Below are 19,420 nucleotides of genomic sequence, written 5' to 3' on the forward strand. Positions count from 1 at the left end.
GCTCCGGGCCGGAGGTGCGTGGCAGCGCGGGGAACGGTCGCGGCGTTGCCATGGCGACGGGGAGGCTGCTGCTGCGTGCGGGACCGCGGCTGCTGCGGGAGCGCCGGGGCCAGGTGAGGGGAGCGGGGCCGGGCCGGGCCCGGGCTGGGGGAAGCGGGCCCGGGCCCAGGCCTACGCCAAGGCCGGGTGAGGCCCCGATGCTGTCCGGGCCCCGTCCCCCCGCGGTGCTCGGCGCCGTACGCGGGTCCGGCCGGACTCCCCCAGCCGCCGCCCTTCCGTCGGCGGGGCCCGGGCTTCGGCTGCAGTGGGTTGGTGCCCCCTCGCCGGGGCGTGGGGACCGGTTTCACGGCGCGGGACGAAGCGGTGGTAAACGTGAGCGGGGGCGGTGGCAGAAAGGCTCCCTGTGCCGCTCCAGCACGGCGGGCGGGTGCGCGGCCGGCGGCTAGTTCAACTGCAAATGGAGATGGTGCGTACGTTTGCTGATGGCATGGACGGAAAGGGATAGATCGTTTGCTGTGCTATAGTCAGCTCTGGAACTGGAATTTGATTTAGTTTTTTTTTTTCTAAATTATAACCTCACCTGTCGAGTTTCACAGGTGGTTGCTCAGACGAGACGTATCCGTGGGTAAACAAAATTTCGTGCATGCAGTCATTGAGGCAACTGATGTCATCTAGATACAAATTTCACAAAGCAGATCTTTCTTATTTCGTGTAGGTATCCCATTGCGTGATCAGAAGAACGTTTTTTGGGTATCCCTTAACTAAAGCAGGTTCTGTTCTGGTCCAGCAGACCAAAGGTAAGAAAAGATTTGTTTGGGTTTCTGCCCTGTTTCAACCTTATACCAAGAGGTGACATTTTCTGCAGGAATTTGGCATCTCCTTTCCTGTACAAATCCTATTCCTCATTCTGTTTTTCTCTAGATGTTTGTTTGAGGTTCTGCAGACCACGAAGTTCTACAACAGCTGCCGATGCACCAGGAGAGGACGTCTTTATCAAATGGGGCCTTTTCCTGGTCCCTCTGACGGCATTCTGTCTCGGCACTTGGCAGGTACAAATAAACATTTCATTTTTTCAAGAGATGAGCACTTGAGGGCTGTCAGATTTTTCCATCTCTGGCTGTTTAATCTAGTTCAAGTCACACACAGGGTAAAGACTTCACACACTTTCTGTTTTCCAAGTGTCCATTTTTAAGTCTTTAAAGGAGAGATTCTTTTTTTTTTTCACTTTTATTTCCGTGTAAATATTTCCTCAAAGTCAGTAGCCTGCATTTTCTTATCTCCAATTACCCTGTTTTTGGCCAGGTCTGAGGAAAAACCTTTGACAAAGATTTTTAAGGCTTGCTGGGTTTATGACATCACTCTGTTCTACAGCAAGGAATTACTTTTGTGTTTGTGTACTTTCAGGTTCAGCGACGAAAGTGGAAATTAGATTTGATTGCACAACTGGCGTCAAGAATTACATCAGAGCCCATCCCTCTGACATTAGAGTAAGGAAGCTGAGACAGTTTATTGTCTACAGAGCACTGACAGTGTGCAGGGGATATTGGCTATGGTCCCTGCGCTAATGAGCTTATACTAAGCTAAATTGTGTGACAACGAAGGAATGCAATGGGAGTCAGGATGTGCAAGCAAATTAGAAAGATAGACATCCTGTTAATATTTTTATTTTTATTAAGAGGATGTGAACGCTTCTCTGTGGGATACTCTAAATGCATGTGCAAAGGATGAATCTCTCTTCAGGAGAATGTGGTGTGTAGCTCGTACCGTATGTAATCCTCCTGGAGAAGGAGGGCTTGGTAGCTGGTGCCTGTGATGTCCCAAAGGGATTACTCCTGCAACAGGGAGTCTTGGATCAATAGCAGGCCCTGCCCCAAGCGTGGAGCAGTTGTGTCAGATATGAGAGAGATTTTTAAGGTCGCTTGGCCATACGGCACAACTGTCAGAACAGTTGTTTGATTTCATGGTCTGGTGTGGGAAAGAAATGCTCTTTGTTGGGTGGATGCACATGCAGTATATCCTCCTGCTGTGTGTGTCGTTGAAGTGGCACTGGGTTACAGATATCATGGAAAAGAACTGCTTTCTGCATACTCATGATCATCTTGACTTGATTTACACTGATAGTAATAAAATAGTAAGCCAGCTGCTTACTCCATGAGGTGTTTGTCTTCCGTATCTGTTTGCCAGCTGGTCCTACAGTGAACCATTAGAGAAAAAGGAGAATCCCACCATAAAATCCCCTGATTTGATTTGCGTATCGCAGCCATGATTTTGTTTTCATCCTGTTCCATGCAGCCCCATGGAACTGAAGGAATTGGAGTACAGACCTGTAAAGGTCCGAGGGCATTTCGACCACTCCAAGGAGCTCTATATTTTGCCTCGGTCATTTGTGGACCCTGAACGAGAAGCCAGAGAAGCTGGGCGGCTGACATCCCACCCAGAAAATGGAGCAAATGTCATTACTCCTTTCTACTGCACAGAACTAGGGTAAGTCAATGAAAGTCATGCTTCATGTGAGCAACTCACTGGTTTGGAAAAGCTGAATCGCAGTGGTTGGGTTCACATAAATTGCTCCCTCTCCCTTAAAAAGCACCAAACATACAGGTTGCTTCTGTCTTTGGTACTTAGTTCTAGGCAGCAGCAGAATAAATTTCCTTTTACTCACGAGCGTGCTTCTTTATGTAACTGTAGGGTCACGATTTTAGTCAACCGAGGATTTGTGCCCAAAAAGAAATTGAAACCGGAGACCAGGCTGAAGGGACAGGTAAGGGGGACACAGGGAATGTTGTGCATTACTTTTTGCCCTGCGATTGCCAGAGGCACTACTGACAAACCTGGAAACATAGTAGCTGTGTTCAGCATGGTGGGAAGTTACTTAAATAGTCATTGCACTTCTCACAGAAGATAAACCCTTTCTTCCCCCTTTTTTGTTAAGTAAATAGTGTTTTTTACAAACAAGGAGCTGTTCTTGATCTGCCTTTTTCCATGCTGTGTTACAGCACTGCCCCACTGCAGGGCATGGCCAGCTGATTTATAATCAGAACCCACAAGTGCTGTGTTTTTCTACCAAGACCTAGTACGCCAGAATATGAAATGAATCTTGAACGATTCCTTTTTTTCTCCTCTGCTTTTCTGTTCAGATTGAAGATGAAATTGATCTCACTGGGGTGGTGAGGTTATCAGAAACCCGGAAACCTTTTGTGCCTGAAAACAACATTGAGAAAAACCGCTGGCACTACCGCGACCTGGAGGCTATGGCAAAGGCGACCGGCGCTGAGCCCATCTTTATCGATGCAGATTTCAGTAAGTCACAGAGGAACCCAACCCCACCTCCAATTTACATCAGCCTCCCCCTTTTCCATTGTTAGTTATTTCCCCTGGGCGCTTGGAAAGATATTGCAGCTTTCTTTTCTGTGTGTTCTCTGCCTTGAGCGCAACCAGCCGCTTGCTGTAGAGCTGCCAGCTTCGCAGCTCCGGCTTTGCTGGGAACTTGAGAACACTATTGCCTGAGGAAGAGGAGCAGGGTATCCACGCGACTGACCGCCTTCATCCCGTTTCTCACAGCAAGGGCAGCTCCACGTGGTACAGACTGGAGATTTAACTTCTGCCCTGTGTTGTACCTATAGGAAGCACAGTCCCAGGGGGGCCCATCGGAGGCCAGACAAGAGTGAGCCTCAGAAATGAGCACATGCAGTACATCGTCACCTGGTAAGTCACGCAGCCAGCATTTGGCTGACCTTCCATGCGGTTTTTTGAAGGTAAAGCTTTAAACTGCGTTCTGTTGAAAGCAAGGGAGCCATTTGTGCTCCTGCCTCAGTGAGACTGGATGAGCTCTTAAGCTACACAAGCCTAAAGCCTTTTAATTTAAGTAACATTTGCAAGATTTGAAATAATGGTGTTTTATTGCACCACAGCTGACTTAGGAGGCCCTGTCCATCTTAAAGGTGTACAAGTTTGGTTTTACTTTCTTTCATAGGTATGGCTTATGTGCTGCCACTTCATTCTTGTGGTACAGAAAATTTATACAAAAAATACCTCGGTGAGGGAAAGGCCTGATCTCTTCTGTACTACAGTCAAGACCAGGCTTGGATAGAAGACAGCAGTCTGATCAGCAGTCTGAAGCACCCAGAATTTCAGGGCAACATGTTCAGTAAACGTGTGCAGTTACCAAGCTACAGACTTCAAGCAACTGAGCTCCTGCCAGCGTGATTTGGCTGCGGCTTGAAAGCACCGAACTTCAGAATTTTAAGTGGCAGTTGAGACAGTACTGCATAAATCTGTTTCATCTATAAAGGATACATTTTTCTATTGTGGTTGGTGGTAAGCTACACTTTAACTTCTCCACTGCTCTATTTTCCAAGAGATGACCAGGGATTTTGTGAATCACAGTCTCTGCACCAGGCAGTCATTCCTGAAGTCAGGAGTGGTTGACTGCAGTTGCATCAGAATAAATAAAGAGGCCCTGCAGGTGCTCACCTTGTGACTTGCGTTGTGCATCTTACATCTCAACAGTGACAGGCCTGGATTCAAGGTTACTGGGGATACTCAAGTCTAACGGGGCAAGGCAGCCTGTATCCTTGAAGAGCATGATGAGGGCTAGCAAAAATAGACAGCTACTTCAGCTGGAGCCTTATCAAGCTTGGCAGCCTCTGACAATGCCACAAGACCAAGTCAGCAGTCAGGAAGGAACAGAAAGAAGGTGGTCTAGATTCTTCACCCACCACTTCAGCCTGCCTTCACTGACCGTTCTTGCCCTGGAAGAGGCATTACAGACCTGACAGGAGGGCCCCATCTGGTTAGCCTGGTATATATAACCCATACTGCAACTAAGTCTAGAGCCATTTCACACTGAGAGGTACTTGCATAAGCAAGCTAGGCTTAAAGCCAGAACTAGCCTAGCCCATGCAATGTTGTGATCACACAGCACATACAGCTGAGCTGCCCCTGATGGGCTGTGTGTTCAGAGAGGAATTACAACACAGGAGTAGTAGTAAAGGGCAGGTGTTCTAAGTAAAGTAACAACCTGCTGTGTGCAGCTGTTTCTGTGCAGTGCTCTTCAGTCATCTGGTGCAAGGCGATGCTAACATGCTACCCACAGCCTGGAACACTCCCATTAATAGAGACCACCAAAATTTAACCTGGAGGTTTATTCCTTTTATGTACAGAAAACACGGTGGCAATCCAGTATATCTTCAACCCAGCTTAGTAGCCAGTTCTTTAGCTTTTGCTTTTTCAAGCTTAGCAATGCGAGCCACTGATTTTGGACCCAAGACGTTGCCACCCCAGTGACGACGGATCTGCAAAGAAGTGAGGACAGGTTAGATGCCTCAGACAGTATCTTACGGCGTCATTCAATCAACCTGCTCAATTCCAGTCCTTTATGCAGAAGGGAAAAGCTCCCTCAACTGAGCAGTCCTACACATTTCAAGCAGTGAACTACATTTCAGGGCGTCGTGCAGATACGAGAGTTTAAAAATCTATCCCCAGTGGCGCTAGTTGCAGCCATCACATAACTTCTGGACTTGAGAAGGGAGTTGAGCCTAGCAGAAGCTGTTAGCCCTGCGATAACTCCGTTTACTTGTAAAATGCAAACACTGTCACCGAGTTACCCCACCCTTAGGTAAATAATCTGGATGCATCATAAGCGGACTGGTGCAACACAGCCAAGAAGCTTAAAGCTGATGTGACTATGTCTGAAATAATTTGCATTTCACTGGAAAGCTTTTGAGAACATTAACAGTACAAACTAAAAGACAACACTAGCAGCAGAGAGAATCTTACCTCATCGTATCTGTCATTGTAGTTGGTCTTGACAGCCTCCACCAGCTTCGCCAGGGCTCCCTTATCCTCCCTGTTGGCGATAGTTTTAGTTCCTTTAGAGACTGCATTTTCCGTAGAAGTTTTGCCTCAGCATTTAAGAGCTCATAGGGACAGTGTGATTTTTCAGGTTAAGCATAAGGATCATTTGCAAAGGGGTAATCATTCCAACCACCAAGGCTTTAGGAACCTGCACTGCACAGATTAAGGTTAGTAGTTCTATCTATGTATTTTAGAGTAACCATCCATTCTGGTATACCAAAATAATCTGCATCATCAGGATGCAATAGAGCTCTTCACATAAAAGGACATCTCTGTTACACATTACAGAGGTATTTGTTTTACTGCTTTCCACTGGAGAAACCCAGGTTTGCTATCCATCTGCTCTACAGTCTGTGCTCACGGGCAGTTTCCCTCCTCCACTATAGTGAATCAAGTCAGCACACAGAATTCTTACGGGTTAACTTGGGTGAAAGCAACAGAGGTGCAAGTTTTCCTGTGGACCAGTCGCCCCAGTCTGGCTTTGCCCTTGATGATGCAGTACGGCACTCCCATCTTGCGGCACAGAGCAGGCAAGAAGACCACCAGCTGAAAAGAAAGCGAGTGTGGTATGTAACTGAGGGAGAACATCTTTTTATTCTTTCAATCAGCTTGGGCTGTGGCAATTGCTCAGTGTTAAAAAGCTCGTTTTGCTCTTCATTGTTGATTCCGGTGAAGAAATTCATACATCATTGCAAGGGCCAAGCCTCAGCGAAATACCAGGACAACTAGAACATGCACAAGCATTCCAGTTCTGGTAAATACATCTTTTTATGCATTCTCTTTTCACAGAAAAAGTTTGTTCTAGAATAAGCCCAGTTCTGACCTCAGGTTAAGTTACACAGGTAGCCTGTAATGTGTGCCAGTGAGTATGCTTACCTCAATGGGGTCTACATCATGGGCAATAACTACAAGCTGAGCTTTCTTGTTCTCTACCAGAGTTGTGACGCTGTTAATACCTGAAAAACAAGTTATAGGTAAGCTTTGATTCCACTCGGTCTATTTTCAGAGCTTTCTTATAAGCCTCTTACAACCAGCTCAGATTCCATAGCGCAGCTTCATTATGAAAGTTGTGAAAACTTTCCACATCCATTCAGTAGCACAGAGAAGATATTCCATGGACAGTCTGCTAAAGCTCAGGGTTAAAAAGCTCGTCTATTTTGCTCTTCACTTTGAGTTCAGGTGAAGAAATTCATACATCATTGCAATAGCTTGTCCAATCCTCTTCTGCTGGAGCAGAGCACCAACTCATGGTTTTCTCAGTACCACACTCCCACATATGCAAGCAGCCAAGTCCACGTGTGAAGTTACCTGCTCGGAGGACCGGTGGTCGCTTAGTCGGCACATCTCCCTTTCCTGCAGCTTTCTGCTCAGCACGAGCCAGTAACCTCTGCTTCTTCTCCTGCTTATTTTCCGGCCTATATTTGTGCGCCAGCTTCAGAAGCTGTGTAGCTGGAAGAGAGCATCTATTAGTTAGTTAGATCCATGACCTGAAAATCTAAGCATGACTTTTAAAAAGACTGCAGTGCATCAGCGATCTTGGTGGTCGTCATCAAGTGTGTTTAAACAGCAAAAAAGTTAGCATCATCTGCACAGTACAAGAGCAGAGATAGTAGAGTGCCTCATTTACCTCGTACACCTCTGCTGTCAATGACTGCTCCTTCACTCTTTGGATGAGGAAATGCCTGTGGACCCCCACAGCAATTATGGTTAAAGGTGGTGCACGTTCTCCTTTAAAGCAAGTTGTTCAGCAAACTCTATGAGGGAGTTATTCTACATAGGCTGAGAGTTTCTTGCATAAACACTGCCACCTGGAAAAGACTATTTACTTGCTCACAGAAGACCCTGAAGTCCCTTCTTCCCCCGTGTCAATGCCAGCCTGCAGGATGCTGGCTTTCCCCACCAAAGCCTGCATTTGTACAGATTTTCCTCACACTGTCTGTTTACACAGTTAAAAGAACACAACATGGTTCTACACCAAGCTGGAAGAACGGACTCCGATAGAAACACGCAGTTAAGGTATCCCCAGGTTTGAGTCACTAAGCAGGAGCTTTGGTATTTTCTGTACCCCTTTTCAATACAGGGGAGCTATCAATATATACCAGCAAATTCAGACAGCGCCCCAATCACGTACTACAGCCTCCCTGCAGTGCTCCCGAAGATACTCTCCAGCCTACCTTTATTTTTTTGTTTCTTTCCTCTTTTTCCAAGGCATATCCCATTAAGAACCCAAGTCAAGAGAAATTTGTGGAGCACGTCCTTACCTGTTTGGCGGTCCAAAGCCTGAGTAAACTGGTTAATGGCAGGAGGCACCTTCAAGCGTTTGTAAAGAATGGACCTCTGGCGCTGCAGCCTGATGTAGCGCGGCCATTTCACAAAACGTGTGAGATCACGCTTTGGCTGGATATCCTGTCCTAAAAACACAGACTTTAACTCAAAACTGTTCCAAACCCACACAGCAACAGCACGGAATAGGCACGAGTGCATCAGTGATCTTGGTGGTAATGCGTCAGCACTATCACTCAGATAGCAAATATTCTTTCACATCATCTGCACGCTGTACAAAATCAGCACTACAGAAGTCTGAATTGATGCACCACACCATGGGCAAAAGTGTAAGATTCATCACAACAAAATCATATAAACAAATTTATGTAATACGAAAAATACGGCAAATTGACCACAGCCACCTTCACATACCTAACGAAGGGCTGCTCTTCACTGCAAGACAACTGCCTTCATCACCCTCTGCGCTCTACAGTTTTACTAAAATACTCTTCTGTTTACAATTTACACATCTGTCTGTAAATTAAAAAAGACTTGAAAGAGCAGCACAAACAGCCACATACTCACCAATGCCAAAGTTCTTGGGCCTCTTCTCAAAGAGGGGATTGACAACCTTCTTGGCCTCCTGCTTCTTGACTACAGCAGGGGCCGGTGCCACCTTCTTGCCCTTGGCCTTCTTTCCTTTCGGCTGCAAAAAAGAAATACACTCTTCCTTCTTTTGCCTCCAACACTTGTGTACTTAAAAGAGCTTTCAGTTCACCTTGGAAATGCATTCTCCCAGACATTTCACCAGCCTCGTAAGCCTCCCGGCCCAGCCTTGTTCTTCCAGAGAGCAAATCCTTCGCTCTGACTTACAAAAGGTTTATGAGCCTCCCGGAGAGAGACGCCGTTTAAAACTGCTTCTTGCTCTCCTCGGCCGCGATGGAGTCGCCCAAGAGGCGGCTGCTGCTCCCCAGCTCAGCGCTCCCCGACACCGCCAGCAGCCCAGACACCCCCACCGCGGCTTACCGGCCAGCGAGCTCGGCCCAGGATCCGCCCGACACCGGGAAAAACGCTGCGGCCTGGCCGTGCTGCCCCGCTCCCAGCGGCCCAAACCCAGAGAAGCCCTGGGCCCTCGGGCCGGGCGCTGTACGGCCGCCCCGCCGCGGGCGGGTAGGCCCAGACCCGGCCTCCCTCGGCCCGGCCCCGACCACCACAAACCGGGCACGAAAAACCCCTCCGCAGGCCCTCCCCAGGCTACCGAGCACCCGCGCCGCTCTCCCTGCCCGGCCGCGGCCCAGCGACGGGGGCGGATGGCGGCGGATGGCGGCGGATGACCCCAGCCCCCGTCCCGCTCCCGCCGCCGCTCACCATCTTGGACTGAGGAAGAGAAAGGCGGAGAAGTGCATGCTGGGAAATATCTATGGGGCGCGACGTCTCGCGAGAGGACGGCGGCGTCGCGCGCGGCGGGGCGGGGCGGGGCCGGGAGGGAGGAACCGGGAGGGGCGGGAAGGCGGCGGCCGCCATGGCGCAGCAGCGGGTCCTGCCGCAGAGCAAGGAGACCCTGCTGCAGTCCTACAACAAGCGCCTGAAGGACGATGTCAAGTCCATCATGGACAACTTCACCGAAATCATCAAGACGGCCAGGGTGGGTGTGGGCCGTGGGGGAGCCCCGAGGGGAGGAGCACCCGCGCCCCTGAGGGGAGAGGGGCAGCTTTGAAGAGGGACAGGGGTCTCCGAGAGGAGAGGCGGCGGCCATAAGGGGTGACCAAAGCCCCTGAGAACCGCGGAAGCTAAGCGGGGAGGGTAGCAGAGATGATGCAAGGGTGTTGTATTGTCTAGAGGCTGCCTCAGGGATTCCAGGGGTGGATTGAACTGAAAGGAGATGCCTTGTAATGTAGTAATCATGTATGAGGATTTTAGTGTGTAAAGGTGGATATGTATACTTTTTCTTTAGATTGAGGATGAAACTCAAGTCTCTCGAGCAACCCAGGGTGAACAAGATAACTATGAGATGCATGTCAGAGCTGCAAACATTGTGAGTAGCACTCCACTGCTAAAATCAGTGGGCAGCACGTCCTTCGGGTACTGCTGGGTTCGCTTTTGCTCTAGGGCAGCCTTTAGAACTCTCAGGAGGATGGCTGCTAGAAGAGTAACCTGATATTTGGGGTGGCTGGGGAAAGCTGGGTAGCCTGGTTTGTCTGCTACAGGCTTATGTCAGAATCCTCGCATAATGTGGGAGTTTCTATTTTATTCAAGGCTTGGGTTGGAGGAGCAGCTTGGGAGATCTTGTTTCAGAATTGAAGCAAAGCACTGTTTTGATATACTGTGTGCTATGTGACTTTTCTCCCTGCTACAAGGTCCGAGCTGGTGAGTCTCTGATGAAACTCGTGTCTGACCTGAAGCAGTTCTTGATCCTCAATGATTTCCCCTCTGTGAACGAAGCTATCAACCAGCGCAACCAGCAGCTGAGAAGCTTGCAGGAGGAGTGTGACAAGAAGCTGATTGCACTACGGGATGAGATCTCCATTGACCTGTACGAGCTAGAAGAAGAATATTACTCTTCCAGGTACAAATAGGGCAGTGGACTTCTGCCTTATGACTCCAGCCCTTTTGGGGTAGTTAGTCCAAACAAACAAGCAGTCTTTAGAGTACAGGTCTTGAGAATGTTCCCAACAAAATTTCACTCCTGTTTTTAATTAGACTTTTTCTGCAACAAAAGTAACTGCCTTTTCCTTGTAGATGTCCTACAGGGTATAAATGTCATAGTGAAAGAGATATTCACAGCATCCAGCTCTAGGTGCCTGCTTTAGTTGGGTAGATTTGACAGATAATTTGCTTCGGCTTCATCTGTAATCATTGTAAAAGGAGATTAGTTTCCTTGTGGGTGTAGGCTTCTGTCTGAGTATCCCTCTGGAGGAGCCTCTCTCTCTCCGTAGAGAGACTAGCTTGCTGAGCTGGGTCCTGATGTTAGATGAGGTCACCATGTCTTCGTGGTGAGTTCTTTCACAAGTGACATGCTTACACAGTGTGCCTTTTCCTTTGTAGTCCACTGGCCCCAGCTGCCTGGAGTCCTGTTGGGGTGACTGTTTAAAATGAGCAAAAAAAAGACATGCTCAGTTTCATTGAATTATGAAGTATTGTGATAGGATTTTCTATTGGAAGACTTATTACTGATTTATTTGTGGGATTTTCAATAATTTTTAAAAGACTCTTAGAAAATAGGCTTTAGAGAATTCAGACACTTTATTTTTTTAAATTTTATTTTCTGCCATGCACTCCAGCACTTCTAGTTGATGATGCAGTAGATGAAAGCAGGAGAAAACAAATGGGAACCTGATTATTTTGGCTGCACTGTCCAAGCTAAGTGAAGTCAGTGCAATAATGCTATGACTTCTAAACAAAACCTTAACTTTTCAAAAATTTAAAATTTTAGTGACCAGGTTTTCTCTTTTGGCCTTTCCCTTCTTTCTAAAAATGCTGAATGTCTATAAGCCAAGGCTAAGTCAACTAAAACTCTAATTGCTCAGTATCTTTGGAAGTTAGGCCATTATTTATGGGTAATATACGTATTTTAAGAGTAGAAAGATACTGATATAACTTAGGAACTGGTATGACATTGGAAGAAAACTTGAGGTAAAAGTTTAGAGTTGTTTTTCAAACTTTACTCGTTTTTTTGTGGGGAGGTGGCAAGGGATCCTAGAAATATCTCAGAAATGAAGAGAGGTGGTCGCAAACCCAAGCACCAGTCCAGGCCCCGATAGGTCAGGGATGCATCCACTACACAGGCTGCGTACAGCGTCGCAGTGAGCTGTATCCAGAGCGACGCGGTGTGCGATGATAGTGCCTCACGTGTGCCAGACGTGCTTTTCTCGCCCTGTCACCAGACTGCCACCACTGTGTGTCAGTAGCTTTAACTTTGGGCTCAGGGGTTCTGACCGTGCTGGCATGGTCTGTTCACCTGCCTGGTGCCAGATGTCGTGTAAAGCAACCCTTCATAACAGAACTAAGGTCTGAGCACAGTTGTTGGCGTACACCAAATGGATTTGCCTTCATGCTCTCTCTTATAAGAGTGGTTATGAGGTGAGGAAACTTGGCAGCTCTACAGAGCTGTGATCCCTCCACTGAAGCCTCATATCATGTAGCACTTCGTCGTTTGCTTTTAGCACTTATTCCCTTTCTGTGCTCTTTCCTGTCTTTTTCTGCACCAAAGAAATTGTGTGTGTGTAAATACAGAAACAGCATTTTATTCAAAGTCCTTTTATAGTTAGAATACTAAGATATTTTTAATGAAATCTTATTGTCTAATGTGGGAAAAAAGGGTTTTTATTATGTCACATAGCCTTGAGCGATAATAGCGTTTAAATGGCTGAAAATGCAATCGCTGGTTTGCCCATAAACGGGCATTCAGTGCTGACCTGGGAGCCCAGCTGCACCATCTGTCACTTTCTCGTGGGGCTTGATCCCACAGGATTTCAAAAGAGATGTGTGGTCCCAGGAGGCCGGGACATGGTTTCCTTACACCATCCTGCCAAACTGCTCTCCCGTGCTCCAGTGTCCCTGGTTAGTTTATTTTAGGTTGTCCCTCCAGGGAAGGCTGTAGAACAGTGAGCTCCCTGCAGCAGCACGCTTCCAGGTGCTGCAAAGCTGAGAGCTGCCCTGTAGCCTGTTTGGTCCCTGTGTGCTGCTCCCGACGGCCGTGGAAAGCCAGTGGAAGGGAGCATCGCCTGTCCAGCGTTTGTCACTGCCATTACGCTAATGGGGCTTAGGAGACAGCCCCTTGCCCACAGTGAGTAACTAATAGGATGTGCCTCAAGCGTAGCGTTGGGCTCAATTTGTAGGCTTTTTATGCGTACGTGGGGTTTGAGGAGGAGACCTGAAAGCAGATCCTTGAAACTAAAGCTGGGTAGATTGTTCTGAAGGAATCCTTGCTTTCAGTGCCCATGTTCAAGTCGTTTTCCTAGAGCTGTTCTGCACAAAGACCTGACTGTGCGCCCGAGGGGAAGGTAGTGAAGTCCCTTCCACGCACTGAGAAACCCCTGGGCAAGGGCAGAGTAGCAGGCCGGCCGGTGCTGTCGCGGGCTGCTCATTCACCCTGACTTTTGAGGTGTGGTAAGTGAGAGGCAAAGCTTAGACTTAAGGAACTGTTCTAACTTGGGCAGCAGGAGCAGCAGTTCTGCTTTTGGCGCAGCTAAAATTTTGTTACTGGCTCCCCTGCCAAGATGTGGTGGATGCTGTGGCCAGGTTCTCCTTGGAAACCACGGCCTGAGGTGTAAGACTGACAGAAGAGGAGTCGTAGTTCTGGTTCAGTCCTGAAGGTCTTTGCTAATTAAACCCAACTTCCCTGTCTGCTGGGGACTGTAAGGAAGGGTGATCTTCTGAGGGATTTTACAATGGCCCCAGATACAAAACCTGCATCCACTGCCTTCTCATTTCTGCTGCAAAAACCACCTGGGTGATGCCACCAGAAAAGAGCTCAGAAGTAGATGCTCGCAGCTAGTGCTTTGTGTGCTTCTTCTCCAAAGCGGCAACGCCGAGTCCAGCTTGCCTTCTCTCATCCTAAACCCCAGACTTGCATTTATGTTCCATTGCTCCCTCTTCTGAGATCACAGGAGCTGTCTTGAGTGTAGGGTTAGATCTCGACACGTGTCATGTTTGTGCAATTGTCTCATATTTCTACACTTAAAATATTTCCTAAAGCATCTATTCAAGTCCATACATTAAAAATGTAAATAAAGCTGCAACAACAAAATCTCTTGACCCGTTGGGTTTGTTTTACTCTGAATGCAAGCTGCTTTCTGCTCCAGCACTCACTTTGTCTTGGGTGTCTCTTGTGTGTGCAGCTCTTTCCTCTCTTTGGAGTCTGTTTTGGTTTTGTCCCAGTTTCTTCCATCATTTTTATTTTCAGTTTTGTCCCTTCCACATGGTGTTTTCCTCAGAGCACAAGCAAGAATTAGCCAGTTGTTTAAAAACATTACCTTCCTACACTGCTGGTTCATCTGGCTCTATAGACCACAGTGGTCAAATCCAGCAAGCTGCTTTTAGAAGAACTGTTAGCTCAGGATCTGCTGAAAATGGTAGGAGCTGTCAGCACTTTTATAATCAGGCTGGGGAGCTTTGGTAGAAGACGCAGACCTTCTGTGGAGCACTTTTTTGAAAGGGCAAAGGGTGCAAATAGGTTTCTGCTTTATTGTGTCAGGGGCAGGCCCTAAAACAATTGTGCTAGCTTTTCTGCTGAACTTCAGTTTAGAGCAGGATTTCTATTGTTTTCCTTACATAGGTTGTGATCTAGCTCTAAAGTAATTAAGGATGATTCTATGATTCTGTAAGGTCCTTGCTTCACTCAGATCAGTGGAACTCCCATATGTAGGATGCGAGGACTTCAGGCCAGATGTTTTCAGGGACTTAGAGCGCCTGGATTAGAACTGAGCCACTGTTTCAGTCTGTAGGAACAGTTTTGTCTCTGAAATTTCCCTGATTCTCGCTAGGCCCATGAAGTTCAAGACCTTAGGGAAGGCCAGTGTCACAAGACTTGTGATGAATTTGTGATCACAGAGCTTGCCTCCGTGAACATTTTTTTTGCCATTTTCTTAATGCTTTGCTTCTGTCTTGCTCCCCCCACCCTTTCCCTCCCTCCCCTCCTCTCTTACGGCACCTTCCTTACTGGGGTTCTTTGTTCTGGAAAGCTACAGTCTGTGTGACAGCAATGATCTTCCGCTGTGCGAAGCTTACTGGAGACAAGACTTTGCCACGCTGTCCCCCGAAAGCCTCTCCATGCCTCTGACGGCTGCCACAGCAGAGCAGAGCGTTGCTACCTCCCAGAGCTCAACCCCATCGCACCCTCACGTCAACGGGCACGGGGCAGGCCCCGCGGAGCACTCCTGAAGAGGATCCTCTGCTGCTGAACCTGTTTCTCCTGGCGGCGCCGCGCTGCGGGAAGTCTTCCACCTGCTGTGCTGAGTAACCATCTCCCACTGTCAGGAGAAGGCACTGAAGCTGTATTTGCAGATTTCTGCTCACTGGGTGGCCACAGTGCCTTCTCCACTGCTGAGACATTGCCATGAGCGTTCATCTCCCCTAAGAGAATGTGATTAAGCAAATACAAAGTTGATTGTTCTAACAAGTTAGAGTTAGGTTTGCTTTTACGTGATAGTTACGTGTAGAGTTCATTAGAAATCCAGTTTGTTTCCATGTGAATCTCCGTAAGTACAGGCTGGAGTGTTGGGAGTTGAATTGTTTGGGATAAACTTGAGCCCAGTGTAGGGGCAGTGAGTGTTTTGGGGTTCTTGCGCTGCTTCCCAAGGTCACTGGCATTCTAGCTGCTTTAGAGCTCTCTCAGGGTGGCATCTGACAACCTCCATTCTACTTAACTAGAGTAAGAATCTCGTAGTATTTTTTACACAGTCGCTGTCAGAGTGCTTCACAAACTTGAACCTCTTGCTCATAATCATTTGGGAAGAGGCTCTCAGGAGACCCTTAACAACGAGCGGTATTCTCCGTTTTGAGACGTGCAAACTGAGGAATCTGACCAAGGTGCTGATGATGCCAGTTGCGCCAGGCTGCAGCCAGAAGCAGCGACACGCGTTAGTCCAATTCCTTTCCCAGTGTGTGCGCGTAGGCTTTCTGTTAACGTAGCCTGAGCTAACACGAAGCCAGCGTTTATGTTGGCTAATAATTTCGCCTAATAAATCTTGAGAGGACTGGGGTGCATGGAGGGATACGCTGTTACTCTCACGGTTTCCTTCCAGAGCAGCACGGTTGGCGCTTTGCGGTGGCTCGGCGGCTTGGCGCGTCTCTGCCCTTCCCCTGTGCAGTTGTTCTGTGCCGACTCAGGCTGTGAGGCCGAAGGGGGTGCAGTTGGAGTGGAACGCGCTCGCGGCAGCTCGCTGCGGCGGGCACTGCAGAGCCACGGGTGCGTTCCCAACTTCCCCGGCGTTCTGCTGTAGCATCTCGTTTCTTAGGATGTGAATTTTGGCCTATGTTTCATTTTCTTTTTCTTCCATTCCATTTATTTTTGTAATTAGGTGGTTTAATAAAGCTAACTCTTTTGTATAATTTTTTTTAAGCCTCTGTTTTAAGCCACAAGGCTTTGTGAACACAGGACAATAGTGAGCATGAGCTAGGACGAGCTGTTTCCCAGGGGTTTGGAAGAAAACCCCGCTCCTCGCAGCTGCCGCTGTGTCGGGGTTGCGTTTCTTCCCCAGAGACCGGCGTTACCGCTGAACCCGTGCGAGCGCGGCGAACGGCGCGGCTGAACCCAGGCTGCTGCACTGAACCGGGGCAGCTCCCTCCCCGTCGTGGCCAGGATGGGGTTTAGGAACCCGACCGGGCAGGGGCGAACGGGAGGGACCGGTTGCGGGGACGGCGGCGGTTTCCGCCCGCGCCCCTTCAGCCCGGCTCGCTGCTCGCGCCGCCGCCACCGGCGCGCTGAGGTCACTTCCTGCCGGCGGCGGCGCACGAGGAGGATGCGGCGGTCCTGCCGCTGCCGGGAAGCGCGGGCTGCGCGTCTGCGGCCCGGGCGGGGCTCCGCGGCCTGCCCGCGCTGAGGGAGCCGGGCCGGACATGGCCAGCCTGGCCGCCCAGGACTCCTACCTGCAGGGCTTGGCCAGGAAAGTCTGCGTGCAGCAGGCCCCGGAGTCGCGGAAGAGAAAATTCGGTAAACGGAGCCGCGGTGCTTGGGCTTCTGTCCCGCCCCGCCGGTTTGTGGGAGTCTGGACTTGTGATGGGTTTGTCTCCACGGGGCGCGTGGCTCAGGGCGGTGCCGTTGTGCTGGGGTTTTTTTGTTTTTTGTTTTTTGTTTTTTTTTTAAGAAAAAGCAATCTGCAGAAATACAGGGCTCCTGAGCACGCTGTGCGCGTGTCGGCGTTAGCCCTGGGAGTCGGTGGTCTCCATTTACCCCCAGACACGCGGTGACTGGATGTGGGAGAACTGGGGTTTTACTGAAGTCTGCAAGCATGTTTGGCTCTATTTAAATAAATCTTAAACCGTGTAAATTTTGAAGACTGATATATGTCATTACAATGCTGGAACTTCAATAATAACCATGCTATGAAGTGGGAATGAAGCGTTGTCCATTTTGTGTAATTTGTCTTTTTCTTCTAGTGTCTAAGCCAGGCCAGCCTGAGGATGCAGGCAGACAGCTCAAGAAAAAGAAGAGAAAGAAACCCAAGAAGCAGGATGAGAAGGCAAATGCTCCTTCAGTCAAACAGGGGGTCTCTAACACCAACAAACCTACTCCAGGACAGAAAGCAGCTGCTCCAGCCAGCAAACCACAGGGTGTTGCGCAGAACAGAAATGAGAGTTTGGTTACAGGTGAGAATACCAGCGTTGCCGTGGTCTCCTTAAAGTGACCTGGGTTGAGACAGTTGCCTTTCAGTTGTTTCACAGTGCAGTTTGGAAAGCTTTTAAGAAGTTCAGCTGAATTGAAAACATCTTTGCTTATGCCATATGCCCTAAAAGCTTTTGCTTATGTATATACATCTGTAACGTCACCGCTGGGTGGCTCTCTGGAAACAGGAGCATTCAGTCTGAATCACAGACTTTTTATGTATTTGGGTAACTACTGGGATGCAATCTCTGTCGTGCCAGGCCAGCTTTCCATTACAAACCTGAAAAAGCCTGATCGTGAAGAAAATATGTCCTTGGTGTCTTTGTTTCCACTAGCTTGGTACTTGTCTTCCGGCTCGTTAGGCAGCCACAGGGCATGCCAGCCGCTCTGGCTGGCAGTGTTGCATGATGATATGGATAGAAAAGAGGGAATTCTGAAGAAATCAATGAAATAGAAATTCTTGGTTTATTTAGATTTTCTGTTCTGTTCACAGCCCAAAGAACTCTCAGGGGTTTTCCTGTAGCCATAGGAAGTTCTTCTGTTTAGCTAGTGCTGTCTTTTAAGTATTTTTATTTCCTTCCTCTCATTTTCAGGGAGCAAAAGTGAACTGGATTCCCCTTCTTTTTTTGCAATGAATCTCTTGCGTCAGAGACTACACGAGAAGATTAAAAAAGCTTCTGGACAGGTATGAGAACTCTTAGTATGTATCCATACATGTGTCTGTGCAATATAAATTCTCCCTAGCCTCCCAGGGGATGTGGGGACAAGACCAAGATCTTAGAAGGCTCAGGGTTTGGGCTAATTCCATCTCCCAAGGAAGTGCCTGCAGGTATTGCTGGGAAACCAGTGTGTATTCTGCGGCCTGGAAGAAAACGTGAGAAAAAGGTAGAGCCTGGCTTTGAGGAGAGTGTGCCTCAGGTGATTTTTAGGAAAGAAAAAAGCCTGAAAGGGAACAGAGTTATGGGATGTTGAAAGAGCGTACAAGGTTTGAAATGCCTTTACTGTGTTTGGTGTCTCTAAAAGCTGAGCCTGTGGCTTCTTGTCACAAGTAATGTGTTTCTTAGGATAAGTTTGAAATCAGGAACTTTTAATTCTGCTTTATCCATTTAAGGCTCCTGATTCATGTCCATCTTTCTGCTTAGGATGATGCCAAAGAATTGCCCCCTGCAGTCCTGGAGAAGAGGCAGCGAAGGAAATATGAGAGAGAGAGAAAGAAGCGCAGAAGAAAGGAGCTGAAGTTGAAGGCAAAAATGGAGAAGAAAGAAACTGAGGAGGTACCAGTAGAGCCAGAAAGCAAAAAGGAGGAGAGCACAGCTGAGGTTGTCTTTAACAGGGTCGAAGTGCATGAAGAGAACGAGTTGAGCAAGGTCCAGAAGAAGAAAGAGAAGAGGAAAGCAGTGAAAGGCAATATCACTCCTCTGACGGGCAAAAACTACAAGCAGCTGCTGAGCAGGCTGGAGACCAGGAAGAATAAGCTGGAGGAGCTCAAGGATAAGGACGAGAAGAAAGCTCAGGAGCTAGAGAACAAGATGAAATGGACAAATGTTCTCTATAAGGCGGAAGGCGTGAAGATTCGTGATGATGAGGAGCGCCTGAAAGAAGCTCTGAAGCGTAAGGAGAAGCGTAAAGCGCAACGCCAAAGGCAGTGGGAGAAGCGGACAGAAAAAGTGGTGGAGAGGATGCAACAGCGGCAGGAAAAGCGTCGCAAGAACATTCAGAAGAAGAAGAAGGACAGGATAGAGAAGAAGAAAGCCAGGGCCCGGAAGAAAGGCCGTGTTCTGCCAGAGGACTTGAAAAAAGCTGGCTTAAAGTGAGAGCTCGGCAGCCGGCCCGTGCAGCCTGGGAACGGAGGCTTGGGCTGCCTGCGGGCGGTCTGCGGTGAACCGCTACACAACACGCGGCTGTGCTACCGCACAAATAATAACAAAAACGCCTGTTGTATGTTTGTTAATTAAATTTTCTATCCCAAAGAAA

General features: G+C 48.4%; 4 protein-coding genes and 4 non-coding genes across 9 annotated transcripts; 3 read left to right on the forward strand and 5 right to left on the reverse strand.

Annotated features, from left to right (window-relative positions):
- Window positions 1-6: 6 nt before the first annotated feature.
- On the forward strand, window positions 7-4,477 carry SURF1 (SURF1 cytochrome c oxidase assembly factor). The gene is made up of 9 exons (XM_086763507.1): window positions 7-113; window positions 716-797; window positions 922-1,049; window positions 1,405-1,487; window positions 2,293-2,484; window positions 2,689-2,761; window positions 3,138-3,300; window positions 3,624-3,705; window positions 3,974-4,477. Exons 1-9 carry the CDS (start codon window positions 51-53, stop codon window positions 4,038-4,040), a joined length of 933 nt encoding a protein of 310 aa, XP_086619633.1. The 5' UTR covers window positions 7-50; the 3' UTR covers window positions 4,041-4,477.
- Window positions 4,478-5,125: 648 nt separating this feature from the next.
- On the reverse strand, window positions 5,126-9,645 carry RPL7A (ribosomal protein L7a). Its single transcript, XM_086764203.1, has 8 exons — window positions 9,490-9,645; window positions 8,707-8,827; window positions 8,118-8,267; window positions 7,165-7,305; window positions 6,733-6,812; window positions 6,272-6,402; window positions 5,779-5,848; window positions 5,126-5,294 (listed from the first exon to the last, which is right to left on the reverse strand). Exons 1-8 carry the CDS (start codon window positions 9,643-9,645, stop codon window positions 5,190-5,192), a joined length of 954 nt encoding a protein of 317 aa, XP_086620329.1. The 3' UTR covers window positions 5,126-5,189.
- LOC147598229 (small nucleolar RNA SNORD36) lies at window positions 6,479-6,551 on the reverse strand. Its single transcript, XR_015260779.1, has one exon. It is a non-coding gene; the product is annotated as a small nucleolar RNA SNORD36 (small nucleolar RNA).
- LOC147598230 (small nucleolar RNA SNORD36) lies at window positions 6,985-7,061 on the reverse strand. The gene has a single exon (XR_015260786.1). It is a non-coding gene; the product is annotated as a small nucleolar RNA SNORD36 (small nucleolar RNA).
- LOC147598231 (small nucleolar RNA SNORD24) lies at window positions 7,380-7,446 on the reverse strand. Its single transcript, XR_015260788.1, has one exon. It is a non-coding gene; the product is annotated as a small nucleolar RNA SNORD24 (small nucleolar RNA).
- On the reverse strand, window positions 8,336-8,408 carry LOC147598232 (small nucleolar RNA SNORD24). Its single transcript, XR_015260787.1, has one exon. It is a non-coding gene; the product is annotated as a small nucleolar RNA SNORD24 (small nucleolar RNA).
- On the forward strand, window positions 9,631-16,173 carry MED22 (mediator complex subunit 22). 2 transcript variants are annotated; one of them, XM_010116152.2, is made up of 4 exons: window positions 9,631-9,766; window positions 10,076-10,156; window positions 10,479-10,687; window positions 14,805-16,173. In XM_010116152.2, the coding sequence occupies exons 1-4, from the start codon at window positions 9,644-9,646 to the stop codon at window positions 15,001-15,003; spliced, it is 612 nt and encodes a 203-aa protein (XP_010114454.1). In that variant the 5' UTR covers window positions 9,631-9,643; the 3' UTR covers window positions 15,004-16,173. The 2 variants fall into 2 exon arrangements, with proteins under 2 accessions (XP_010114454.1, XP_010114455.1); XM_010116153.2 differs by having other exon boundaries at window positions 14,811-16,173.
- Window positions 16,174-16,571: 398 nt separating this feature from the next.
- Window positions 16,572-19,420, forward strand: SURF6 (surfeit 6). Its single transcript, XM_010129442.2, has 4 exons — window positions 16,572-16,774; window positions 17,221-17,430; window positions 18,040-18,131; window positions 18,589-19,420. The coding sequence occupies exons 1-4, from the start codon at window positions 16,681-16,683 to the stop codon at window positions 19,258-19,260; spliced, it is 1,068 nt and encodes a 355-aa protein (XP_010127744.2). The 5' UTR covers window positions 16,572-16,680; the 3' UTR covers window positions 19,261-19,420.

This window comes from Chlamydotis macqueenii, chromosome 20, assembly GCF_036417535.1.
Source record: "Chlamydotis macqueenii isolate bChlMac1 chromosome 20, bChlMac1.mat, whole genome shotgun sequence".
Taxonomy (NCBI): Eukaryota; Metazoa; Chordata; class Aves; order Otidiformes; family Otididae; genus Chlamydotis; species Chlamydotis macqueenii.